At 42.7% G+C, this 22,264-nt stretch overlaps 1 protein-coding gene across 3 annotated transcripts in view; it reads left to right on the top strand.

The window, feature by feature from the left end:
- The window catches only part of C1H4orf17 (chromosome 1 C4orf17 homolog), a 68,658-nt gene that overhangs the window by 39,668 nt on the left and 6,726 nt on the right, over positions 1–22,264 (top strand). For all 3 annotated transcript variants that reach the window (XM_029597312.1, XM_029597305.1, XM_029597322.1), the window contains exons 5-8: positions 6,123–6,278; positions 9,521–9,602; positions 15,224–15,382; positions 17,904–17,947. In XM_029597312.1, the coding sequence (XP_029453172.1) occupies positions 6,123–6,278; positions 9,521–9,602; positions 15,224–15,333 (348 nt within the window). In that variant the 3' untranslated portion in view covers positions 15,334–15,382; positions 17,904–17,947. The remainder of the gene's footprint in view (positions 1–6,122; positions 6,279–9,520; positions 9,603–15,223; positions 15,383–17,903; positions 17,948–22,264) is intronic.

Here is a 22,264-nt window from a genome sequence, read left to right as displayed (position 1 = left end):
GCACTGCCTCTATAACATGCAAATTTTATCAAGAATTGTAAAGATTTGACTAGTGAATTTAGCAACATTTTTTCGTAATGTTACTGTAAATTGGTACAGATCTATATGTTTCATTTTATGTATTTATTTTTTCTTCAAATGTAATTCTCATCTTATAACCACAGCATTCTAGTTAAGTTACAGTAAAACAAATAAACAAATACAATAACATCACATAAAGACACATCCAACAAACTTTACAAAACAAAGTATTAGATGTGCATTTGTTTTAAATGAATGGCACATTAGAATTGAAAAAGGCCATTTTCTGTTCTTTTCAAATGGAACAAAACAAAAATGGCCTTGCACAAAAATACCTAAAATGTTTTGGGTATTTTCATGTTATTTAAAAAAAAAAAAAAAAAGGCCTCCACAAAGCCCTCCAACCCCCCTTCCACCCCTCAAGAAAGCCATGGGTCCAGGCTGAGCAGAGCCCAGCTGGGGTCTCCCTGGGCCCCTCCGACCCCCTTCCTTCCTACAAAGAAAGCTGCAGGGTCTGGGACTACCTGGCAGGGCTGAGCAAAGCACAGCCCAGGCCTCCCCAGGCCCTTTCAAATCCCCTTCCACCCCCAAAATATTTTCCAGGACCTGGGATCTTCCCATCCCCACTTACCCCTTTCCTGAGATGAAAAGAGTAGAAGCACTGCTCCTGCCCCAATATGCAGTCCTTTTAAAAAAGACATTGGTAGCTCTGAGGCCAGTGCTGAAGTGAAGTCACATTGACACTAGTCTTAGGGCTGACGAATACCGTTATGAAATAGCAATCCACAGGCCCTGTGAGTTCTACATTTTTACAAAGATTGCTGTTGCATCAGCTATACACTTTTTTTCTTTTGCCTTTTCTTGACCATGTGTGACTTTCTTCTTAAGGACACTATTTTTCTGTACAATTATACCTTTTAAGAGGAATTTTCAAACCGCCTGCATAAGAAAGTCAGCAAAAAGCACATATTAAGTTATCCCAGTTTTCAAATTGGACTTACTCACAAAAGTGTACTTTGAAAATTATGCCTGCTAAATCAGCTACACCAATTTTTTTCTGAAAATTCACATGTATGCTTTTTAAAATCCAAAAGTATGTACATAAATCCAAATCCCTGCCCCCTGCCCAGGTAACCTTGCACACAAACAGGATATTTGCACATACATTTACCTGCATATCAGGTGGGCAATTTTGTAAAAGGCCGATTCTGGACATAACACAGTTTTAGCTGCAGAAGTCCCTTTGAAAGTTACCCTTTTTGTCTTAAAACATACCTCAGACATGCATAGAACAACAGGGTGTACAAAAGATTTTCTTTTAACAGGCCTACTCCTCCTGCTTTGGCAATAGTCGCTACATCAATTTGACTCCAATGGGTTTAGGCAGCAGGGCGTTAAACCCCACCCCACCCCAGTATTATAGAGATGCTCAATCTCAGCGAAAAGGCCAAGAAGGGACCATGGCTTGGCTTAGCTCATAACTCAGATCCTAAGTTCAGATATCAACAAAAAGGAGATCAAGAACAGTATTCCAGTTTATCCAATCTAAAAAGAATGCATCTAAGAGCCTACAATTAAAGAATAAACTCAATATTATTATTAAAGATTGACTGGTACTTGCTGTGGTTTCCCTTTTATTATACACCATGATCAGTTGGGTAGTCAGTATAAGCATTTAGCTGTCTTATGTTAAATGCTATTCAAATCCCATTCAGGCCGATACAGTAAGGACGCGTAAGAAAGAGTGCGGCAGTGCCGGGCGCACCCTCGTTTGCCACGCGCATATTTTGGTTCGCATACCGCTCAATTCAGTATTCAAATTAGATGCAAATCCAAGTGGCGTCCAAAGCGCTTCAATGAAGCAGTAGGCGTACGCAATCCCTCTTACTGTATACAGCGGTATACAGCGCCTACACTGTATCCAGGATGCGCTGGTACCTGTCATTTCAAATGTCATTCCACCAGGAAAGTGGATGGTTCTTTCCTACAGACCCTGCTGCCTTGAGCGCCCGGCTGGACGTCCAAGCCGGACGTCTGAGGTCGTGGCTTGAACTTCCAGCCGGGCGCTCAAGGCAGGGGGAAGGCCCATGAACGTCTGTCGGCACTGAAGCAAGTACCACACACTAGTTACTCACCGAAATCCTCTTTCTTCATGTGCAGCTCCAGCTCCTTCTCCAGTTCCAGGGACTGGCTGCACAGGCTGGCATGTGGACTGGCCAGCGCCGTCAGCCTCAGGGTTGCCTGGGGCCCTGTAGCGCGAGTCCGAGTAGCTGGAGCGAGGGCTGACATGCCGCTGGTCGTAGCCCATGCTGATGCCGCTGTTCCGGTTGCTGCTGGGCTTGCTGCCGCTGTCGTAGCCGATCAGGTCGCGGCGTGCATTCATGCACCTTCCCGCTGCCTTGAGCGCCCGGCTGGACGTCCAAGCCAGACGTCCGAGGTCGTGGCTTGGATGTCCAGCCGGGCGCTCAAGGCAGCGGGAAGGTGCATGAACGCACGCCGCGACCTGAGCTCCCGGCTGGATGTCCGAGGTCCTCTGAATCCGCCGCTCCTTGCACGACATCTTGAAGGAGGCTGAACTTGCTCTTCTTTTTTTTGTGTGTTTCTTGATAACTACGTTCCTGTGGTTGCCAGGCCTCGGGTTCCTCCTGGCCACCTCGGTTCCTTCTCCTGAACATTGGCGTGGAGCAGAACTGGTTCTGGTTACTCGTTAGCCTTTGGGGGCGGTCGAACCGATTTACCTGTGTCCGGCTGGATGACCTTCCCGCTGCCTTGAGCACCCGGCTGGACATCCAGCCGGGCACTCAAGGCAGCGGGAAGGTGCATGAATGCACGCTGCGACCTGAGCGCCCGGCTGGACGTCCGAGGTCGCAGCACCTTCCCGCTGCCTTGAGCGCCTGGCTGGACATCCGAGGTCCTCTGAATCCCCCGCTCCTTGCACGACATCTTGAAGGAGGCTGAACTTGCTCTTTTTTTTTTGGGTGTGTGTGTTTCTTGATAACTGCGTTCCCATGGTTGCCGGGCCTCGGGTTCCTTCTCCTGAACATTGGCGTGGAGGTCACGGCGTAGGGTGTGTAGGGATAGGGCCTGATACAGGAGCTCGTGCCCACTGCAAGTCAACGGCGACAAGGAGCCCAGACCCACGAGAAGGCCAGAGGAGTCCCCGGAAACGGTGTCCGTTCTTCCCTACAGAAACTAAACCCTACGGAACCGAAGTACTCTGAAGTTAAGCGCGGTGGTGCCAGGTTGGGTTACTTTTTTCCCCCTTGTGCGAGAAGCATTTTTTTCTGTGGATTGGGTTGGTTTGGGACCGGGCGGCTAAGTTCTAGCAGTCCTCTTTGTTGCTGGCATGTGGTGCTTTTTTTTTTCTTTGCTGCGGGCAACTCAACCAGCAGTTAGTGATGACTCTTCGGCTGGAGCCAATGAGCGGTGGCATAAACTGCAGCACGACAGAACGGATTCAGATTCAGAGAACTGCTGCTGGGCTTCAGCCGGGCGCTCAAGGCAGCGGGAAGCTGAATGAACACCACACTAACGCCAGGGTCAGGGTAGGTGGTAAATATGCAGGTTAAAGACACGGCAAATAAGCTGGTTAAAAAGGCGATAATCTGGGCGCACGTTACTGTATCGGAGGGAATAGCTAAATCTATCATTAACATATCATATACATGTGGCGGGCAGAGACGGATACGCATCCATTTCGACAAGCAGTAAGGACGTGTAACACTGGATACTGAATCGCGGGTTCGCCTTACGCGTCCAAATTGTGCGTCCAAAGCGAGTTATAAACAGGGTAACCGCGGCCGTGCTTTACTGTATCGGCCCGATTGTATATGTAATTTATAAATTAGAACACTGCAAACAGTAACACTAAAACTAAATTCATTGTTAACTATATGAACAATTATTTATACATGCAAATGAATGCCAAATTCTATTCCTGTCTACCCAGCCTGTTTTGTTTGGGTATTTTGATCCAGCATTTTCCACCCACTTCTTCCATTTCCTGTTCAACAAAACTGGGATCTGGTGCCATAAGCCTTCATTTGGGACTATGCAGGAAATTTTTCCCTTTTATATCCTTCCCAGCCTCCCAGATTATCTGTGGTGGTCATCACAGTAAAGGTCCTGGATCAGGGGCCATGCAGCAGGGCTTCTTCCAGAGCTATGCAATCATGGGTCCTCAATCCGACCACTAGGTGTCGCCCTTAAGCAACAACCTTGAATCCCTTTCCGTCCCAGGGGCTATGAATGCCGCCTCCACAAAAAATCACCAGCTCCAGTTATAATGTAATGCTTCTTGCTCAGAAGAGGGCCTCCAATCATAGAAATATTGCACACTCTGTATTTTGCAATATTATCCTTTTGTTTTTGTTTTCCTCCTTAAGTACACACATGTTTTGGTCACTCTGTAACACAGTTGCTTTAACTTAATTTTCTCCTATTCTTACTAAAAGCAAGCTTAATAAAGGAAGTTCTCTTATTTTTATCATGTTTGGTATCTTTATAAGAATAAGGTTAGGATCTTCTCTTAACTGAAAAGTAGGCATTTCTTTATCACTTAATCATGGTTATTAATAATTGTTTGTTTATACTTTTTTATTTTATTTGTTAACAGGAGGTTTTATTCTAATTTAGTCAAGGTTCAAACTATTTAATGTTTGTAGCAAGGCCGGCTGGCTGGATGGGCATTAACCCTGCCATATTTGTACAGATTCTCAATCTCAGCCAAAAGGCCAAGAAGGGATCGTCTCAGTTTACAGTTCAGATCCTACAATTGACCTTAGCCAAGTTAAACATAGACCATAAAAATCCACTACCTAAAACCACTATCATGTGTTCTACTCTAGTTTCTAGTAGCTAAGGCTGCCTTTTTATTTATAAATCCTTTTTTAATTTTTGAAATATACAATCCTGTCCAAGCCCTTGATTGTACCCATTATGTATTAAATTACAGATTAATATCACAAAAACAATTCACAATAAACAATTCCAATTACTTATAATTCTTACATATGTAAACAGATTTCATTTCAGTCTTGGTTGCTGAAGGGATTGCTCAGTGTAGCTCCAGCCACAGTGTGAATGGGCAAACAGGCACAAGTATTTTGGATAATACGTTCTCTGTAGGAGTCCCGCTTCCATTTGCAATCTTTCCCATAAACTAGGGATGTGCATAGAAAAAAAGATTTGTTCCAGCTTTTATTTACTTTGGGGCAGATTTTCAAAGGCTACACGCATAACCTGAGAAAATCTGCCCCTGCGCGCGCCGAGCCTATGTTGCATAGGCTCGGCGGCGCAGGATGCACATATGTCGCGGGATGCACATATGTCACGGAGCTTTCAAAAGTGGGCAGTCCAGGGTCGGGTCTGGGGGCATGACGGCAGTCTGGGGGCATGGCAGCAATCCGGGGGCATTTCCCGAGCCCTCCTCCATTCCGGCCGTGCCGGAGGTTTGCGTGCCGGCAGCTGGCCGGCAGGCGTAAGAAATAAAATAAGGTAGGGGGGGATTTATGTAGGACTGGGGGGTGGGTTAGATAGGGGAAGGGAGGGGAAGGTGGGGGGGGGGTGGAAAAAAAGTTCCCTCCAAGGCCGCTCCGATTTCGGAGCGGCCTTGGAGGGAATGGGGAACGCTATCAGGGCTCCCCTCGGGCTCGGCGCACGCAAGGTGCACGTGTGCACCCCCTTGCACACACCGACCCTGGATTTTATAACATGCATGCGGAAGCACATGCATGTTATAAAATCGGGCGTAGATTTGTTCGCACCGGGTTGCGCGAACAAATCTACGCCCGTGCATAAGTTTTTTAATCTGCCCCTTAGTTTTTAAATTTTTTTCATTTCCTTACCTTTTGCATTTGTTTTTGTTTTTTAGTGCACACTGGTTGCAAATTTTGTTCTTTTTTTTCTGTCATTCTGTTTGGAAAATGACAGGAAATGACTGCACATGACTGCCATAAAGTGCCAGCAAAATGATCTCCGACTTTCACTTGAGGAACTTGCATAGCTGTCCAAGCCTAAGAAAGGAAACGGTAGCCACTTTGATAAAAGCCAGCATCTAGTTTGCCCTAAATTGATTTACTGGTTGGCTTGTTTCTTCATAGGAGGACCCTTCAAAGAGGAATATCTCGCCCTCTCTGTCATCAGGCTTCAACTCCCCTCCTGTTTCCCGTGTACGGTCCAGGCAGTTCATGCTTTGCTGCAACCTGTTCCTAAAGAATCCACCTGATGGCGCCCATCTCTTAGATTATGAATTAAATGTAAGCTGCGGTTCTCTTGGATTTATATTTGAATGTATTTTCTTTGTATTGGGGAACATCCTTTGTAACTTCCGGCATCACAGTAGAGAGAAATATGTTGCATGCTATTTTGCATTAAGGAATGGACTGAGGTCTATTCTTTTTCCAGTCTTTCATGAATACATCTTCTTACTGATTTTCACATGGGGTAGATTTTCTACATGATCTCCTATTAAGTTAGGTGGCTAGATCAGCCCCTTTGAAAACTATCACCACTCAGCAGTCCCAGAGGTATGGTTTGGTTGTGGGGGAGGGGGAAGTAACTTAGCCAGATACTGCTAATTTTCAGCATTAGTCAGCTAATTTAGGGGGCTATCCTTCTGTGTGGGGACAGCTGGCTTAAATCCCGCTAGCTAGATTTAGAAAAATTTTCAGCTGCAGCCTAAGGGGCTGATGTAATATGGTGCGCTGAGCTGAGCGCACTCTTAACGTGCAGTTGGACGCGGGTAGAATAGATGCTAATCAATACCCTAATGCAATAACGCGGAGTGAATGTAATAGTGCTCTTCTCATGCAAATGCATGTGAATGAGGCTATTAGGCATTCACTCTCGATGCAAAAAGAAAAGTGTGCGTCTCCCACGCACATTTAACTGTCATCTATTAACGCCTGCCAGGAGCAGGCGTTAATAGATGTGCGCATTGAAAAAAGAAGAAAAAATAAAAGAAATAAAATTTAAAAAAATTTGGTTGGTGCTGACCTGCTACTGCTGCCCGATCTGATCCCTGCCCGAGGTCCGGTACTGACCTGCTGCCGGAGTATTTCTGGGGACCAATTAGTGCTTTGTTGCCGGGCTTCTTTACTGAATCTTTCAGGAGCGAGGAATTAAAAAAGAAAAAAAAAAAGCTCTCGACTCTCCCCTTATTTTGATTATTTCAGTCAATTACTCGGTGTAACTATTAATATGACAACTGGACGCTTAAGTTTGTAAACGCAAACCCAAACGCGACTAAAAACCAATGCTGAGTTTATCAGAGACTCTCCCACGAAACCGGCGGCTGGAGGAGGGGAAGGTGGCACCCCCGTTCCGTCCATGATTGGGAGACGCACGGCAGTCACAAACCTAAAGACCCTTCAACGGGGATGACCGCCGCCAATCCACGATGAGACACAGAGACTCTCCCACGAAACCGGTGGCTGGAGGAGGGGAAGGTGGCACCCCCGTTCCGTCCATGATTGGGCACCGCCATTGGCGGGAAATAAGTTGGCAAGTCGAGTGCTTCCCGGCACCCCTCAGGATTTTCCTCCGTGTATGCGCTACACTGTGGCTTCTCCGGGCAATGGGGTCAGGGAGTGAGAAGAAACTCTTCCCCCCTCCCACTGGCAGGTAAGCACTCAAAACCTTTTGGCTTCGTGTTAGCAAGGATGAGCTAAGGGTCACAAGCGACCCTAGCGCATCCTTGCTAACATGACCCCCTAATTTGAATATTGCATGGCGCCCCCCCCCCCCCTTTGGAGGGCCATGTGCGTGTTAAGAGAGCGGGCGCTGACTGTTCAGCGCCCGCTTTCTACGCACCTTTATTGCATCGGCCCCTAGGTACCTGAAAATCTGCTTAAATTTAAATGAATACCGCTCAATGACTTACTGAAATTTGGCCCCATAAAATACCCCTCAACCTGGCCGCAAATACCCTAACCAGGGAAGATCTTCTGATTTCTCCTTTTTTTGGGGGGGGGGGGGATTAATAGACTAAGTTCATTTTGGTTTTGGTTTTATTACATTTTTTTTAAGGAGGTTTAATCCTTCTGCTTTGGCACTGGTCATTGCATCATCATTATCCCCAATGGGGTTGGGTTGCATGGCATTAACGCCCTATCACGTATGGGTCCTCAACCTCAGCCAGATGGTCAGGCAAGACAATCCTTAATTCATAGCTCACACCCAGAGCTGGGCTCTTCACCACAAAGAGGCTGTCTGCTTTATCTCGGCACTAGAGAGAAAACAGAGCAAGTTCAGTATTGAGTGAGATTCTGTTGAAATCATTGGAGATAATGTAGGAGAAAACGGGAAGGCTTTCTAATAAGGGAGCAAGCTCTTCAGATATGGGCAAGTAAAGGTCCAGGAGCAAAACAAAACACCCAGACACACAGAACAAAGGTTAGAAACCCACTTATTTTTAAGGAATATATTTAGCATATGATTTTCGATACATTTGGCTTTTTTACATAATAAATAAAGTACAATAATAAGCACAGTTATTTAAACACGGTTCAGAATTGCCAGAATTATTTTTTTAGCCCTTGCTGCAGAAATTGCCATTGAAAATCAGGGTCTTCGGTCAGTGCTAACGTCCTGTTATGTGCTACAGTATTTCCTTGCTTCTATGCTTTGTCTAAACCTTTGCTAATAGCTTGTTAAGTTATAAATATGCTAATAGGACTGGTCTTCAGCACTTTTGGGTTGTTCCAAGATATACAGTATATACAATTCTGTATTTGGAAATGGCTCAGACATTCATTGAATCATCAGATATAAGCACTAAAAGCGGGCTCTGGGAAAATCTGCACCCCCTTTTTTAGAAAGGAAAAATTGATTGACTGCAGTGGGAGGCGACGTTAAATAAATCAATCTGCTCAAAGTCTCATGTGTTGCATCTGGATTTGGATGGGAAAGGAAAGACTAGAGAAGCTTATCACGCAGAAAAATGTGATTAAAGTCCACGTACAGGCCACTGCATGTCACACTCTGGCAGTGGGAAATTCCATTGCCTGCTCTAGGAGGGACATGTCTGTGATTCAGTATGCATTATTGACACGCTATCTTACAAGTCAAAGGTTTTCACATCCATCTAGCAACCCACTGGAAGAAAATAAAGTACTTATATGCTCATTAGATATAGATTTTATTGTCTGGTTATGGGTGAGTGAAGGCGTTCCTGTACCATCACTGAAATTCCTTTTCCTACGTTTTTCTGAATGGTTTTTATAAAGCAAATTCAAACTGTCACTTTCTCTGTGCCTCAGATAGCTAAAACTCCCCCTTGGTGGAAGATAGAGGGCAATGATTTCCAGCGACAAAAATGTCTTTAGTATTCTGCTTTGGATAATATCCTCTGTATGTCCCGTTCCTCATCCCGATGACAGGGTAATGATTTATCTGCTGTAAGACTCTCTGGCTGTCCCCATTTGTCATGCTGTACACTGATTTGATTACTCTCTTTGTCACTGGTTTACATTTCCCCCTATTACTGTACATTTGCTAGGTTATCTCGAAGCTCTGTGAAATCTTACAAACTGATTCCCTGACTGATGTCCAATATTGGCTGTCGACTGCAAGCAATAAAGGTAAAAATAAAAAACAACAACATTTTGGAAGGACAGACAGAAGGGAGGACTGTATCTTTAAGTAGACTACATAAGAGAAAGCCTTCTGTTCTGTGCAGTACAGGGCTATTCAGAAACACACAAAACAAATATGAATATCCCATATCAGCATTTAAATTTTACCATCAAGTTATTATTTTGAAAATTCTATAAGCAGCTTTCTTGCAATTTTCCTGACCTACAGGGAGCAAACATTATCACCAATGACCTCACATTCCCTGGTTTCGATGGCATCACACATTATTATTATTATTATTCCATTGATATAGCTTACTGCAACTTTCTAAATATGGCTGTTATCAGGTGATCAGGAGAATTGAAAGGGAAGAATTCAAAGAATTTCGAAATTAGTAATTTAAAATTAACTTATCTAAGTGACAGCGGGCAGATATTAATAGTTTCTATGAGCATGAAATATAGTGCCCAGAAATGCTTTTTTTCCCCCTCCGTAATATTGTACAAGTTAAATAATGTCTTTTTGTGTTCTGACTAGAGAGGAAAAAAAGTAATGCTCATCCCATAGTCATTGGAGAAGTAAATGACTCAATAGCTGTTTTTCTGGCTGTTTGTAAACCAGTAGTACAGTCAATCACTGAATGGCTGTTGTGTTCCAGCTACACAATGAATTTTACTATTAGTGACAAAGTGGTGGTAGAACAGGATAAACAGAATGAGTTTTGATTAAAATAGACTTGGAGCTGACAGAATCTAGACTAATGTATGAACGAGCACGCAAATAGATGAGGACTCAAATCTTAAAGTGGTTGCAGAGGGTGAAATAGAAGTAGTGAGGGCTGCAAAGAAGTAAAAAAATTAGACAAGCCCAAGTAATCAAAGTTCTCCGTTGCCAATAAGCCTTTGGCCTGCTATGGAAGGGACCACATCAGAGGCGAGATGGTATCATTCTCCCAGCTTATTCAAATTTGCTGAGATTAGCAACAGTTACTTCCAAATTGTATTGGTGGATTTTTTTTATTTTTATTAATGATGTGAACACTGGTCTCTTGGGAGTTGGACAGAGACCATCAATTGATTTCACATAAACCACCAAACATCTTTCACGTGGTAAAAACATTCATTCATGGCTGAGATGAGCCAGGTTTCAATTGGTGGCCTAGAGGAGAAAGGCTCTGAAAATCTGTACTGATGTGCTGAGCCTTCCTGTCTCCTTCCTCCCATGTTTCATTCTAATTCCAGCAGCAAATTATCTTATCCAAAATATTGATAACATACTTAGCATCACTCTTGATTTGATTTTTACATAATTTTAAACTTACCTAAAGTTATGAGAAAAGTTTGGGTTAACTACATTACAAAAAGTATCATTATATGGATTAAGTTTGGACAGAAATATCTGTGATGGATTTTGCAACCCTAATATTTGAAATAGAGTAGTTACACTCTTCAAGTGCTCCTCAGATCTATCACAGACCTATGAACTGCAGCTTTTCCCATGAGAGCAGAGTGAAGCTGACAAGCTTCCCTATTTCCAGTGCAGTTGGTGTTATTCTCAGTGCTGTTTATAAGTGTGCTCAGACAGCTCAGTCACCAAGATGGAATCTGTGTTCTCAGCTAAAGCCCCCATTAGTGGCATGTGACCTCAGCCTAGTAACTCCCCTTCAGTGACAGGAAAGAAATGTGGTCTTGTCTCCGTATTGTAAGTAGAGAACCCTCTTGCCTTAGGGAAAGCACTTAATGGTGTCCACTAAAAAGTAGAGGAAGCCCCACAGACAGTAGCCATTGTTTTCAGTAGCAATGCCCCTATCTATTCTATATATTTAATCATAGCTGGTCATACATTGACATGGAATACTATATTTTTAAGCACTGAAGTTCCCTACACTCCAGAGACATTATTAATTCCATTTTTGCAAATGTACGCTGTATTATCAATAAACCACTAAGACCTAATAAATCCCATCAAATGTCTCTGTTTCACCTGCCAAACAGGCTTCCTCAGAGGACCAGAAACTACTTATCTCATGGGGACCAAATAGTGAGAGCTTTTATATTCAAAAATTCAGTTTCAGCGACATTGTCTTACTGAGTGAATCACACGGTTTCAGCAGCCATGTCTTACTACAATATATGAAAAAACAATATTGTTGTGAATTTTAAATAACTGTATATTATATTGTTCTTTATTATAGGTATTTATATTATTCTTGCTACTAACAAACACACACTAAAATATCTATTTACACTTTCCTAAAACTCATGCAAAATATGATACTAAACAAAAGTCTATTTGACAACTCCATGATTTCTTCACTGAAAGAAAGAACTTACAGAATGAAAACCAAAGAGACAAAATAAAATTATAGGGTGAACACTTCTGAATGCACCTGAATGAATCGCAGGCTACGGCTCTCATAGTACACCAGCCTGCACGCTGTACTGGAAGACAGATATAATGTTAATCCCTGCCCCTTTAGCTTAAACACACCAATCAGCATTCAGCAACCATTTCCAGAGGAACTCCCACCAATTGTTTTCCACAAAGTTTTATCATGCTACAAGGATTTTTTATCTTATTATAAAAGAACCTACCCTCCCCCCCAAATCACTATTTGTAAAGCCATTTATTAAAAAGCTTCCCATTCTATAGCTAGATTCAGCCCATAAGGTTGAACTGTGGAAAAAAAAAAATTGTTCACATTGACACAAAAGTGCAGTTATATTTCCTCCTCGTTTTAATATCAGTTGCTGTATAATGAAAACACGTAGTTCTGATAAGTCATGAAGAAATTATTCCTGCCAATGTTTGACTAAAGGAACCTCTAATTTGTTTGTATAGATGCAATTTTTATGTTGAATAATCTGTGATTTATTGGCGTGTTTTGTGTGACCTATTTATATCTTATGACTAGGACACATAATAGCATATATTACTTGTTTTTTCTTACAATCAAACAGGCCAATACAGAACTTGCACTCAGCCAAGCGCACTGTTAGCCCCTGTTTGGCCGCGCATTTTTGACGCGCTATTATTACCCCTTATACAGTAAGGGGTAATAGCGCGTGGAAAACGTGCGGCCAACCCCCCGAAACTAATAGCGCTCATCACATGCAAATGCATGTTGATGAGCCTATTAGGTAGTCAACCGCAATACAGAAAGCAAAATGTGCAGCCAAGCCGCACATTTTACTCTCAGAAATTAATTCCTGCCAAAGTTAATTTCAGACAGCACTAGGCAAGTGTACAGAAAAGCAGAAAAAACTGCTTTTCTGTACACCCTCTGACTTAATATCGTAGTGATATAAAGTCGGAGGCCCCAAAAATAAAAAAAATAAAAATTCTTAAAAAAAAAAAAAATCTGCTCAATTTTGATGGCGTCCGTGTTCCGAACCTGTGTTCCAAACCCGTGGTTGTCAGCGTGACAGCGGGTTCAACAACCGACACTGGTAAAATTAAGCGTCGGCTATCAGACTCGCTGACAGCTGCTGCTTCCACCAATAAGAAGGCGCTAGTGTCCCTAGCGCCTCCTTATTAGCGCGGGCTCTAATTTAAATACTGAATCGCGTGCCCAGGAGAGGTGCCTGGGCGCGCGTTGGGAGAGCGGGTGCTCGCCTCGGAGTTCCGGCTCTCCCACGGAGTTTACTGTATGGGCCTGAAAGTAACCAGGCAAGCAATACTGTATTGCCATTTGAAAATACAGCATATGTTTGAAACAATGAAATAAAATAACTTCTGTGAGTTGTAGAGAGCTTCAACAGTTTGAAATATAATATTCCATGTCAATGCATGACTAACTATGATTATTAGATGCAGTGCCTAAAGGTTTTGAATTAAGGTTTGGCAAGTCCATCAGAAGGTTATGAGCTGGTCTTTCATTCTCAAGAGTTAGCTTAATGGACACACATGTTTTTAATACATAATTTCTCATGTATGTATCTAAAATAAGGAAAAAAAATGAAAGGTATTTCCATTTTTATTATTTGTGCATGCATTACTTTGGGATACAGTTTGTTCACTATAAATTTGCAGCTATTTTTTTTATATACAGTGTATATATATACCTATGCTCCCACAAATCCAGGCAACATTAAAGAGACACCTCTTTCAATTACATAAATTGCAGAGGAGACTCTGTCCTCTCATTAGGAACATGAAACTAGTCACAATAATCCATGTCATGGTAACCATATAGTTGGATTACTGTAATGTAAACACAAACTCCAGCTAATATAAAACTACACTGCATGATTGATGGAGGGATGCAAACCACATGACCATATCACACCTGTCCTACAAAAACTATACAGTGGCCACCAATCTCCTATACAGAACTAAATTCAAAACCCTGAGCCCTGCCACATGCAGGACTACTGCTGTAGGTGCCAAAGTCAAAAGTTGTGATGGAAATTGATAGAGGCAGTGAAACTCTTTTTGACATGTCACACAATAAGTCATTATTCTTGTTCTCCTAAATATTTGATTTTTTGATCAAATGTAGCTTTCTAATTGCTATGCAAGATTTTATAGATTTATGCTTCAATTTTGTGCTTTGCTTTTTCTAGACAAAAAGACATGCCACAGAAGGGAATATGTTAGATAAAATTGTTGTATAAGCTAGAATGTTAACTTATTAGGCCATAGTATTATAGAGTTATTTTTAGAACATACCAAGGCAGTTTGGCATTTTAGCTTAGCTGCAGACTCATAGTGAATTTACATGCAGAGCAAGAGTGAATTTACCTACAGCTATTTGGATTAATTGTTTATACTAAATGGCCAGTCATAGAAATATTTTGACAATTGTGTAATCCAGTTATTGGTTTAGGGGTTGGAAATGTATGAAGTGTAAATCCTATATAATGCCTTACTATCAGTAAAGTCATCTGAGAAAGAGAGCTTTCTACAGGTGTCTTGCATGGCACTGACTCTCTCTCTCTCTCTCTCCATAAGGCATGCCTTATTATATTATTTGTAGCATTTAATAAAAAAAATAATTTTTCTCCACAGCCATTGGCTCTAAGCATTTCTTTAATCCACAACACGTCTCCCACTTTAGGAAGCAAATAAAAGCCTGGCTCTTCCACTGGACTTTTTAATGCCAACCCCTTAGTCACTTGTGGAAAGCAGTCTGAAACCTGCTCCCCACAAGCATTACAATGAAACTGACTGCTATAAGTTTCCTGGCACTGAATAGGTGTCCCCTGAATGTGCCACTACAACCTATTGTTTTGCTGAAAAAAAAAATGTTTTTTCAAGTTTAGTCCTTACTGCCCATCTTCTTCAGACTAGAATTGTTACGTTGCTAAATCTACCAGTTCTTTAATTATATTGCTATTCTAATAAGTTGTTCCTGCCTTGGCTGAATTTCTCATTCGAAAAGGTGGGTAAGAAATCCACATAAATATATAAATGCTAAAAACTGCCTGATGCCCACAGCTGTGGTGTATGTATGTGTGTGTATATGTCACAGCAGCGGGCATCCTGCCAATATTTCATGGCCAGCACTTTACTTAGCCTTTGACCTTATGCCACACAATACACTTGAAAAGAGTTACTATAAGTTAATGTTGCATTCCCTTGAATTTGCAACTTAATCACCTGATTTTTTTTTTTGGCTCATCAGAGAAAGAGCATATACTGGATATGATTCACTCAGCTTTGACTTTAGAGCTGTTGTATAGTCAGCAAGATGGGGAATATAAGGACACTAAAAGAGCCTGCTGCGCCAAGTAGCCGGGAGTGCTGTTCAGCCAAGCTCAGCAAGGGAAGTGACCCAAACCAGGTACAGTTCTGCCTTTCTCCATAATACTATTGCTTTTTATTTGGTTTGAAAACATGAAGCCCATCTTTAATCAATGTCATTGTATACCTAGACCTTCCATCAAGCGCCACCTGGGCACATCTTCATCAAACTTTAGGAAAACCCTTCAGATATAGATCCAGAGTAGCAGTGGCTACCTTATTAAGGCAATGAATGAAAGCCAGAAGTTAGGCAGGGGTCAAAGGTCAGAATAAAAATAAGCCCTTGCTGCACATTTCACTATTCGGAAATGATTCAAAGTTTTTAAAAGTGATTTGAATATGGAGATATGAGGCCCACCTAGTTACTTGAAGTGAGGTTTAGGTAAGAGTGTAGGAGTTAGGGGCCACTTTGACATTCAGAGTGAGTCATACGAACAGAACAGTGCTCTCTTGTGAAGATTTGATGACCCTCGAAGTGAGGAAACTCACCCAAAGAAGAGATTTGTGCAATGTTCTCTCAACCTAGCTTGATGGACTCTCTACCTGGGTAACATCAAGCTAGGTTGAGAGAACATTGCACAAATCTCATCTTTGGGTGAGTTTCCTCACTTCGAGGGTCATCAAATCTTCACAAGAGAACACTGTTCTGTTCGTATGGCTCAACCTGAATGTCAAAGTGGCCCCTAACCCCTACACTAATACCTAAACCTCACCTCGAGTTACTAGGTGGACCTCATATAGAGGTATAAATACCTTCCTAGTATGAGGGCATTCATTCTCTCTCTCTCTCTAGGTAGGAATTACAACAATTCTGGCACTTAGTGTGAAAAAGTTATCGCAATTTGCGGTAATACCTGTGCGAAGCACTAAGATAGCACACTTTGCGATAAACTGCCTATTACTATAAAGCACGCCCCTTTTCCTATCGCATGCGATATTTAGTGCATTTTGATAAATCCAGGCCTTAGTCACTTTAGAGCCCGTTCCAAAGGTACTCAGTTGATTCTTTCTACACAATTCAAAATATCACCACAGTTGGAGAACAAAAAGGTCATAATTTTTGTGGCAGGTCAGATCAGGTGTTACAGACAATTTTTTTGGACTAACTGAATCTAATGCTTCATCCAAAATAGAGGTTGGTATTTATTTAAAAAAATTATTATATGCTGCATTTAAATCCACAGCTCAAAGCAGCTTATAAAAAACTATACCTAAAATAAAATACATATATAAAAGGCAAAGGTTACATAAACAATCTCTTGTCAGGAACAAGAACCTGCCTGGAAACTGAAAGTGGCACTGTCGAAGCTGTTCTTTCATACCATGATTTCAAATGCAGAAATAAGATATAAAAGTCCCATGCTGACTATGCATACATTTGCTGAAACAATTAGATCTTAAGCATTTTCTGAAATGATTTTGTGCATTGAGATGGAGATGCTCAGGTAAAGAATTCCAAAGGACTGGTCCTGCAACCGAAAATGCTCTTTTATGGGTCTCTGCTAGGCAAGGCTTACGGGCAGAGGGACCAGAGTGTACATGTGGGATTATAAATGCGTTAATATAGCATTCATCCATGGAAAGGCATTTTCACTTAAATTGGATATCATAGCTGCACTATAGGCTTTCCTTAAGTTTAAACCAGTGGTTCCCAAATTCAGTTCTCAAGAGCTCCCCCAGAGGCCTGGTTTTTAGGATATCCATAATAGACATTCATTACATACATGCACATACATTTGGTCTAGAAACATGACAAAGCTGCAGATTTTGATATTCCAGAAAACCAGAAATGTTAGAGGTTATCAAGGACCAGGTTTAGGAACCACTGGTCTAAACTTACAGAGATGATAGCTAGGTGTCATTTTCCACGCACTCCTGTGTTATATGCTGTATGTATATATTTCATATTTGTAGAGCATACTATATCTCAACTATATTCAGATATTTTTAGAAAAGGCTGACAATATTTGCATATGCATCTTTATCAGCAAATATCAAGACTTTACCCACCCCCTTGACCAATCTTATATGTAAAATGAAAGGTACACATGACTGCAAGGAGTCACCTCCATTGTTCTGTTAGCTATTCGGAAATGATGATTGACTTGAAGCTGTCCAAAAACAGCAGCAGTGTGAGGCACAGCTGTCAACAGCCTACAGTATAAATGTCAAGTAGCTTTTATTTTTTTTTTTTAATAAAGAACTGTGTTCCAATTAGTCAACACTTGAATAATGTTCCAGTATTGTACATAAAGGTATAAATGAGCTTTTAGTCTCAACTAGAAGGCATATCAACTGAGACCCCCCAACATGGCCATGTTTTGCTGGACAGCTTCCTAGGGAGGGACCAAGCTGCAAGGAATACAGCAGACACTTACAGGAATACCTACACACATCTGTCAAAATGGACTTAGACTGTGCCTTAGTTAGTGATATTCACTTACAGAGCATAAGTAAAAAATGTGTATTAGCCATTTCAAATGATGCACAGAAAGAATAACTGCCACATACAAATATTTAACTAGTATTAAGTTTGACATCTAATTTAAATTTGTTTTTAGGTCTCCAAATAAAACATCTAACTCAAAAAAGGAAAAAGCACAAGGTAGGTAGACAGCAGTTTACATTCTTTAGGTACTGCCAAGAAGAGATTTCAACAATTGCATTATAAATGATGGAGGACATTTATCTATTACAGAATTGTCAAACCCTTTCTTGGATGCACACCTAACAAGTATGATTTTCAGGATATCCGTAATGAACATGCACTAGACAGAGTTGCATATACTGGGCCTCCAATGTATGCAAATCTATCTCAGGCATATTCATTAGGACTATCCTGAAAACTAGACGAGTTAGGGTGTGCCTCCAGAATAGAGCTGAAAACTACTGGCCTATCAGATCTCTCCATATTTGTTTCTGATCTCTCATTAGTATAATTAGATTTCATAACCAACTTAAAGATGATCTCAGGGCTTTTCTTTGCACTATGAGCAAAACAGACCACAGATTTCCTCAAAAGGATTAGAGTCAGTACTCAGCATTCAATGACAACAATAAGATGGGAAGAGGACGGTGAAAGGTAGGGAGAGAAAATCTATGCCATAGTGCCTGTATTGACTTGAGGAGGGATAATTTTAGAAAAGTGTTAGAGCAGAGAAAAGAAAAGTAATGAGAACAGTAAAGAAAAGGCCAGAGATTAACAATAACAACAACAAAAAAGATCAAGTGAGCAGAGGTTTGAGAAGAAGGATTAGGGGAAGAGAAAGGTAGGCAGAACAGAGAAATGAAGAGAAAAAATGGGAGAAAAGAAGAAGAAAAAAAAAGCACAGGAGACAAAAACAAATATATATGCATAAAATATACCTTGACACAAATTTCAAAGACTTTTCCTACATTACCCAACCCAGCACCAGAAAAATGGCACACTGAGGGTCCGACTAGTATGAAAAAAATCCTTACAGGCATTTTGTTGCAATAGGTGGTCCGTAGGTCTGTCCCACAGACCACCACTCTTACCTCCAAGTGGGGCTTCCCACAATGATGTCCTGACGCCACGGCCGGCCCCTCTGGCCTAGGCGTACCAGCTTGTTGCAGCACGGCTACCCTGCAAACACAGGAGTTTCTTAGGCATGCACGCACCCGATCTGAGAGGATTTAAAGAGCTCACGGTGGGAAATCCTCACGATGCCCTTGGATAACATCACCATAACTCCAGTATAAATAGCCTGGCTGAGCTCCCCTCCAGCTCCTCGGCAATAGGTCATCTCTTTCACAAGTGCTTTGCCTCTGCATTCCTAGTTCCTGTATGCTGTTTCCTGGATTCCTGTATCCTGCTGTGTGTTCCTACGTTCTCGTGTCCAGTTCTTGGTTCATCTTGAGTTCTTGTCTTCATGGTCAGACTTCCTTCGTATGTCTTCAGTGCCCCCTCCTGCTCCTGTGGTCCTTCGCCTTCCTCCCTTGCCTTCTTGAATTGGACTTCTGGCTTTGAACTCAGATCAGACTTTTGGCTTTGACTTGGATTGGACCTCTGATTTGACCTCTGATTGGACTTCGACACTGTTTGACTTGCACCCACCACTGATGACTGACTTCTCACCGTCACTGATTGAATTCTGCCTGCCATGACCACTGCCTGAATCTTGACACTGTGTGAACTTCACCTGCCTCTGACCACAGTCTGAACCTGATCCTGCCTGGCCTGCTGCATGCCCTGACCACTGCTTGTCCCGACTCCACTATTCTCTTCGTGCTGGCCTTTAACACCTACGTGATGGATCTTCACTTCCACAGAGGCCTGTGCCTAAGTCCATCTGGCCCCAGCACTTATGGACTTAACCTAAGGGGAACAAGGGCTGGTATTGGCGAAGTTCCTGTTGGACATCTTCTTCAGCCAGCTCTGCCTGCTGACATTGGGGACCTGCAGGTTGTGCCAACTCCACCTTAGTCTAAGGGTCCATGCTTACAACAGATTGCCAAAACCATGGACCTGACAGATGCTTCAGGCCATCCCAGGCCTAGCACAGAAAATCCAGCAGCAGCAGTTTCTTGAGCTCCTGGTGGGCTCTATGGAGCAACTGAGCGTCTGTCTGGATGCCACGGCAGCTTCGGCTTCTCCCTCGTTTCCTGCATTTACTGCTGCATCACCAGTTGTACCTGCTCCACCCATGATCCATTTACCAGCTCCGCCCCAGTATGCTGAGGGTTCTTGAACCATGCATTTCTCACTTCAGCCGGCACTGTTTCCTACTGACACAGTCAAGACCACCTTCATGCTCTCCCTACTGGACAGGAAGACTTTGGCCTGGGCCTCCCACTTGTGGGAGCAAGCAGACCCCCCCCCCCTTCTTCAGTATCTGCAACAGTTCGTCCTAGCCTTAAAGCTGGTCTTCGACGAACCAGGCTGGCTGGCCATGATGGATTCTGACCTCCTTCACCTATGTCAGGACACTCAGCCCTTGATGGACTTTGTAATAGAGTTCTGAACCATGGTTTTGGAGCTGAACTGGGGAGAAGAAAGCCTCTGCAGTATTTTCTTGGAAGGGCTGTCTTCGTGGATCAAGGACGAGCTAGTCACTGATGAGCTCCCAGAATCATTGGACGGTCTTAACGACTTGGCCAGGGGAATTGACTGTTGCCTCCAACAACGGGCCCTGGAGCTCCACCAACCACGTAGGCTGATTGCACTAGCTTCCCCCATTTCAACATTACTTCTCTCCACCTCAGACACTCGCTCCAGCTCAAGCACGTCTGAGGAACAAATGTAACTTAGTTATGGGCATCTCAACCCCGAAGAAAGGCTTCGCGGATGTCAGTTGAGACTCTGTTTCTACGGTGCTGGGACTGAACACCAGCTTGCATGGTGCCAACAGAGGTCAGGAAACTACCAAGCCTAGGTTTTAGTGGGGAGGTGATCCTAGGCTTCTCAACTGACATTCCCAGTCACCACTGTGGTGGATAGCCAGGAGATTCTCATATTAGCCTTAGTCGACTTGGGCGCTGGAAGGAACTTTATAATGAAAGCCCTCATCGACCACTTGCAACTTCCCATGGTTTACTGGAAGATATCCCTTGTCATTTCATCCATTCACGGTCTGTCCAGTCAGATCACTCTTGCAATGTGCATTTTGATGAATGATGCAGAGAGTTAGTAGGCCCAGCTCAGCAGGGAGAAAACAAAAACAGCTCCTTACTCCTCAAACTCTAACTCAAAATGGCCACAATCTGTACTTCTCTAACTCCACCTTATGCCCCTAGGATAGCCAATTCAGTCAGCTCATTGCAGAGACTGAAGGAGAATGGAAGATTCCATGATGTTACTAGGGCCATCCAGTGACAAACCAAAGGGTTGGTAACACTAGGAAATAATGTTTTCATTTCTATATCCTGCAGTTGATAATTTTCTGGGAGTTTTTGTGAAAAAAATAAATATATATGTTTATTTTGGTGATGATCCCTGCCAATAGCATAGGGCCTGTGATGCAATTCTATGTCCCAGACTTTCATGAATACCACTAATTTAATAACTTGTCAACTGCCTTTCCCAACTGTTTTGCAACAAGGCAATATACAATTAAAAGCATGCATGCAATGAACAGTTAATTAATAAACACAAACAAAACTTGAATTAGTTTTTATATTAAAAGTTCATTCTTTGGAACAGCCCTAGTAATAGTGCTGCACACTCCCATGTGAAAGCCATGGATTCAAATTTCCAAACCCAACTTCTACTCCAGGGGCTGGCCAAGGCTAGAGGTGCTGCGGAGGAATCTCAACTCTCACACAACAGTAAGGCAGTCTCAGGATCCATGGGTGCCAGGTTCCAAGAGGAGCCATTGCTGTGAATGAAGTTTATAAAATGAACAGGGACAGCAGGAACCCTGCATAGTTGCAAATAAAGGCTCACAATGCCAAAACCCCAAGGAGGCTGGTTCTGAATGAGCAAGAAGCTCAAAGGTGCAGGATGAAAGTATCGGGCCAAAACAAAATGAAAGGCACTGGGTCTTGTATTTTTGAGGAAAAAGAAACATCTCTCCTTAAAAAAATGCTTTTGTTAAGTTTGAGGTACAAAGTTTTATCTAGGCAGGGACGGTTCTATAATGAGGCAGGGTAAGGTGGCTGCTTCAGCTGGCAAAATTTTGGGAGCAACAGGGCCTCTCTCACCTCATAAAAAACCCTTGCAGTGGCCGCCTCTCTCTTTTTAATCCTCACCCTGCAGCTGAAGACCCTGTGGTGGTATGGGATGACAAACTGGCAGGGTTCCCACTCCCCACCAGAACTAAGAAAACCTCCACCGTGGTACAGAATGAAAATGTGCTGGTGCAGTTCCCACTCCTGCCAGAACGAAGGGAGGCCCCCACAGCAGAAGAAAAGGTCTTATAAGGCCGCTGGCATTTCCTGCTGTAGCCGGTGGCTAAGGAAG

Source organism: Rhinatrema bivittatum, chromosome 1 (assembly GCF_901001135.1).
Source record: "Rhinatrema bivittatum chromosome 1, aRhiBiv1.1, whole genome shotgun sequence".
Classification (NCBI taxonomy): Eukaryota; Metazoa; Chordata; class Amphibia; order Gymnophiona; family Rhinatrematidae; genus Rhinatrema; species Rhinatrema bivittatum.
This window is presented reverse-complemented; position numbering and strand designations above follow the sequence as displayed.